Below are 6,109 nucleotides of genomic sequence, written 5' to 3'. Positions count from 1 at the left end.
AGCAAGGCTGTGTGTTGTAGTTCACCTCAACCGTTCAGTTTAACCATATATACTTATATCGTGTGTTCCAGGTGTATCACATGAAGCCGGTCAGTCGGGTGCGTGAAGGTGCTCAGACCACTTCACACGACCCCTGACCTTTACTGCCCGACCCCTTCACGAGACGCTGGATGCTGCAAGCATGGATGTCCACATGCACAACGGCCAGACGCTTCACTACGGCCTGAACGACGGTCCTGTGAGTATTAACCAGGAAGCGTATCGTTTTTACATGAAGCTGATTATGATGACGACAGCCGAGCCAAACCCTACCTCATTTATGATCAAGACATTATACATGAAGGAAATAACCCACTGATTCATGCCAGAATCACACAAGCAGAGAAACCAGTTCCTTTGTCTTTAAAGCATGGCACGCTCATTGTGTTTCAGCGGACAGGTGTGGTGTGTGTTCGAGAGCCTTTACTCACTTACGCTGAAGCTTCAGAGGAACGCGAGTCTGTAGTAAAGACAAGAATGCAGTCTAACAGCATGCGAAACATTAACACATCACACGATCATCTACACAAAACCAGCAGGTTCTGAACGACACTCGGATGGTTTTAAGATGAGCATCACTATCATCACCGCTCACACTTAGGATTAGGGATTTCAACAAACCCCGAAGCATGTGCGTTTGACACGAACGATTCCTGTTGCTTTAAACGAGCAGACACATGATTACAATTAAGTCGGTTTTATTGGTGAAGGTGGACATATAAATAAAACAGGTGGAAGCATCCCACAGATGCACACGGAACGAGAACCTCAGCCATATTTAGAGACCAGACGATCACAAAAACCTGATTCATGCAAGACGGTAAGAATCCACCTAGCAACCATTTAGAAACTCTTAGCAACCACATTGCAATCAAGATCATTATAGTAAAAAAACCCGAAAAACTAAACCCATAGTAAAACATCACTTGAAATAAAAAAACGTAAATAGTATTTAGAATTATAAATTATACTTTTAGATCATATTTTAATAATAATACAATACATTAAATAATATTTTAATAACTAAAATAAAATAATTTTAGGCATAAATAAAAATGACAAAAACGTCACTACACTATTAAAAATTATTAAAACTTTACAATTAAAATTACACAGAAGTCAAAATATTAATAAAACCTATAATAGTAACTTTTCCATGTTCAAACATCACTCACGTTTTCTTCAGAAAACATAAGTCTGCATTATTTTAATATCTTTTACAATTAAGATTTGTAATCTTAAAAAAAAAAAAAAAATCCAATGAAAAACATGCATTTAAATATAGATTTTTTTAACCATACACCGAGTGTGCAGAATGAGCTCTTCCTGTTGCTTGAAATAAGATGTTTATTGATTATTCAATTAATTTTGTAATTGTGTACAGAAACTTTTTTTTTTTATCCATTTCCACTCTTGGCAGACTTTTAGCAAATATAGTAGGTCATCAGGGAACTAAATGCATACAAATTGCATACTGTACATAGCTATACATATAAACTCTGTACAAATAGTAGTATGCATACCATCTTAATTATTTTGACATACTACATTTATATGGCTCAAAGCGTTCTGATGGATTGATGCTCTCTCTCACTCGCACTCAATCATTTCCTCATGACATGATTATGCTGATTGTAACTTGATAACTGCTTGCACAAAAGACTCCAGACCTGTGTTTGAGATAAAGGAATAGCACTCAAACCATCAGCTGTGAAGAAAAGCTGGTCCTGCTTCTGTCTGCTGCTTGTTTTCTGAATATCTAATGGCACAGACTAAAAGCAGCCCTCAAAGGTGATGCAATGTGTGCGCAGGCAGCATGGCTTACAGAGGGGCTGTTCAGGGTGTGTTCGCGGGGCGATGAACAAGCAGCCCACTGTTCACACACCCCACACACCACCCCACACAACACACACACCACACCCCACACCCCACACACACCCCACACACACCACCCCACCCACACACACCCCACACACACACACACACACACACACCCAGTTTGAGCAGAGAGAGGCATCCACCTCTGAAACACTCACACTGACAGCCGACTGATCTCTGGAGGTCACAAAGCACATGCATTGTTTAAATCAGCAGGTTTATGATTATGGGAAACAAATTCAGTCGTGTAGACTGCAGTGCATAATGCATCATGTCATAAACACACTAGAGACTCCCACACTATTTTCTCAGCTGAACCCATTTGAGCTAAAATATTAGATTTTAAGATAACACCTTACAGTAAGGTAAACATTAGTTCATTATATTAGTTAACATGATCAATACTAGTATAGCATTCATAGCAAGTTAAACATTCACTAATACACAAGTTGCATCTGTTAATGCACTAACATTAACATTTTTATTAACTAACATTAACAAAGATTAATGAATGCTGTAAAAATAAAATAGTTCATGGTTAGTTCATGTTTGGTCATGCATGATAAAAAAAAAGAGACCTTATTGCAAAGTGTTACTGATTTTAAGTTAATATTTAATTAATTTTAAATGACAGCCTTTAAATCAACAGGTTTATGATTATAGGAAACAAATTCAGTCGTGTAGATTGCAGTCAGTGCATAAAGCATCATGTCATAAACGAGTTAAACCAGAGATTCCCAAACTATTTTATCAGCTGAACCCAACTGAGCTAAAATACTTACCTTCATTTTAATAATTTAATAACATCTGCATATTTGCATGTAATTTTAGTAAATAATTTTAGCAAATAATTTTAGTAAGTGTTCCGTTTTGATTATTATTATTTTTTTAATTTTACAGTAGGACCATATGACATTATGATTTGTTTTTAGTTTAAAAATATGAATTTATTTTAAGTCTATATTATGATTTAAATATATATATATATTTTTATCAACTCTTGAAAAGTTTGGGAAACCCAAAATTAGCAACAAAGTGATTTGCAATTTAAAATGCATTTTTTAAAACAAAAGAATATTACTATTGTAAAAATAATAATAATAATAATGTAATCAATAATATTGTAATAAGTAATATTAATATTACTATTGTAATAACACTTTCATTATAAAAAAAAAATCAAAAACATTAGCATACAATTATAATTTTTTAAAAATATTTTACAGAAAACTTTTCACGAAAAAATGCAGAGTTACCTATAACTATACATCAGTAGAAAGATATAGTTTTATTGTAAAATATTAAACAAAAAAAAAGACAGTAATTTCTTAATTTTTGTCAGGAGGTATGCAAAATCAAAAATGGAATATGAAATGCGAACCTTTTATGCAGCCACTGTAAATAAAACCTCATGTACACATAAAAATGTTTACTTCAAATTTCTTTAGAGAGAAGTATTATTTATCCTATTTTTACCCAAAATAGGAAGTGAGCGTTACAGAGCGCTATAAACACATGTAATGTTTAATCCATACTGGACTCCAGAGGGCGCCGTCACGTGGAAACTCCACATGTGCGTCACAGAAGTAACAGAACCGATGACGCTCCAGGAAATCAGTCACTAATATGGAGAAAGACATGCGGCTCTCGCTGTGACTGAATAAAAAGATAAAAAGAAACGCTTTAACTGATTAAACATGAAGACAATAAACACATGACGGCGACAATATACGGTCTATCAGTGTTCTTCATGCCATCTCGGGTATTTTTTTATAAGAATAAAGTCTATTTAGAATGCAATGCTAATCGACACGGCCTTTATTACAGTATAGAATATATTTTGTCTCATTCTGTGATAAAAAGCCACATCGGATCAGATAATGAAGTTATTTCAGACACTCGAATGATGTTGCGGAGTGAAAACATGTTATAATGTTCTCTTGTTGGTTTATAAATGATTCTCATGATGTTTGGCGCGTGTTTGCACGTTAGAAGCGACTCAAACTCTCAGATGAGCAGCATTTACTACATATATTTATGCATCACTGCAAATATTTAATTAAAAATCGGCCAAAAAAAAAGCGTTGTGACTCAATCGCAAGTCAAATTGCGATTTCGGTTTTATTTCGATTAATCGTGCAGCCCTAACTGTTACTATTAACTCAAGAAATATTATTATTATCAATGTTGAAAACATTTGTGCTGTAATTTGAATTGGCTTTTATTTGTATATTTTGAGTTTATTTATTATTTCCATATTGTTGCTCTTTGTTGGATTGATTGCTTCTATTGCCCTCATGTGTAAGTCACTTTGGATAAAAGTGTCTGCTAAAGAAAGATACACACACACACACACACACACACACACAGATTTCTGAAGATCATGTGACACTGAAGACTGGAGTAATGATGCTGAAATTTCAGCTGCGCATCACAGGAATAAATGACATTTTACTGTATATTGACATAGAAAACAGCTATTTTAAATTACAATAATATTTCACAATTTCTACTGTATTTTTGATCAAATAAATGCAGCCTTCATGAGCATTTGCCCGGTAGTGTACATTACTTACTTGACTCTTTCTCTCTCTCTAGGATGATGATCTGCAGTTCCTCAGTCTGGAGGAGCGGGAGTGTATTTTGTTCTTTGAGGAGACCATCGGCTCCCTGGAGGAGGACGATGAGAGGACAGGAATATCCGCAGGCGACCACAGGCTTGCGGTGGAGCGTCCGCTCTCATACACTACAGCTCAACATCCCAGCCCGGTAGATCATGATATAATTGACCTGGTGCACCCTACACCCGATGCCAGCAAACAGAAAGACACTCTGCCCGTCATGCCAGGTACCTGAACACAACTACTCCATATAAACCACAGAAAACGTTACAATTCTGCTTTTAATCAAAATAAAACTTCATCCTAAACATGCAAAAAGCTGTGCTCTGAGAAGTTAGTAACTGCTCACTATACTATAGTATATATGCACACTATATAGTGCTTACAAATTTTTTTTTAAACAATGCATTATGCAAAGGTGAAAGTTCTGCAATAAAGCATCATCACATGACTTCAAGTGCATGCTGTATTCAGCAGTGAAGTCCAAATGCAATCTTAAAAATGTAAACAATCCAATGAAAAACATGCATCTCCACATTCGGCAATTTTGAAATTGCACAAAGAATTTGTTTAGCAAATGCAGTCGGCCATCAGGGAATTTTGTGCGTACAATTTGCATATTGTTACACATATACACTGTGTAAACAGTAGGAGTAGGATGCTAGGCTATTCCAAACATAACCAGAGGATACAAGAAGATGTCAAATCAGCAATCATATCCAACATGTTGCTTCTTTAGCTGTAATAAGGACAAAATACTGTACATGAAACTATGTTTTAGAGTGTTCAAGCTAATCTTCAGAAACATTGTACAGCAAAAGACCAGACAATGGGTCACATTCACTAATAATTGCGTAGACTATTTTTTATTTATATATGCACAGGAGAACGTATTACAAATTCATAACCAGTTTTAGTTTAGTATCATTTATATACCATTATAGTTATTGAATTAGCTTTAATTTTTATATTTTCAGTTTTCATTTTAATTTGTAGTTACAAATTAACAATTAATTTTAGTAATTTTGTTGCATGCTTTTATCATTTGTATCATTATAGTTTTTTTGGCAACACTTTACAATAAGGTCCCATTAGTTAACATTAATGCATTAACATTAATAATGAGCAATTTGTTACAGTATGTATTAATCTTCTGTAGTTAATGTTAGTTAAAAAAAACAAGAATTAGATCAGATCTATTAAATAAAATAAAACGACAGCTTTTTTTTAAATGTAAAATGTTGAAATTAATATTAAGATTAATAAATGCTTTAGCAGTATTTTCTATTGTTAGGTCATGTTATCTAAGGTAGTTAACCAATGTTAACAAAATGAACATTTATTGTAATTTTTGTTTGTTTGTTTTTAAAATTAGTATTTAGGTTTAATTTATCCGATCAGAGTCATTGAATATGGAGTATCTGCCAATACAGAGTCCCGATCCGATACTTGTATATTCCTAGTATTTGGTGCACAATTCAGGTACATTAAAGTTAATTTAATCAATCCAATGTATACAAAGTTGTGCAGAGAGTAAAAGTAATATTTGGAAAAAAAAGTGTCTGCTTAAT

General features: G+C 34.1%; 1 protein-coding gene across 4 annotated transcripts in view; it reads left to right on the top strand.

The window, feature by feature from the left end:
* Positions 1-6,109, top strand: part of LOC107662209 (proline and serine-rich protein 2-like) — an 11,291-nt gene that overhangs the window by 1,530 nt on the left and 3,652 nt on the right. For 2 of the 4 annotated variants that reach the window (XM_016452142.1, XM_016452140.1), the window contains exons 2-3: positions 72-238; positions 4,516-4,765. In XM_016452142.1, the coding sequence (XP_016307628.1) occupies positions 182-238; positions 4,516-4,765 (307 nt within the window). In that variant the 5' untranslated portion in view covers positions 72-181. Of the gene's footprint in view, positions 1-6; positions 860-4,515; positions 4,766-6,109 lie in introns of those variants that run through there. The other 2 variants (XM_016452141.1, XM_016452139.1) reach the window with 2 other exon arrangements.

This window comes from Sinocyclocheilus anshuiensis, unplaced genomic scaffold, assembly GCF_001515605.1.
Source record: "Sinocyclocheilus anshuiensis isolate Anshui unplaced genomic scaffold, SAMN03320099.WGS_v1.1 scaffold1543, whole genome shotgun sequence".
Taxonomy (NCBI): Eukaryota; Metazoa; Chordata; class Actinopteri; order Cypriniformes; family Cyprinidae; genus Sinocyclocheilus; species Sinocyclocheilus anshuiensis.
This window is presented reverse-complemented; position numbering and strand designations above follow the sequence as displayed.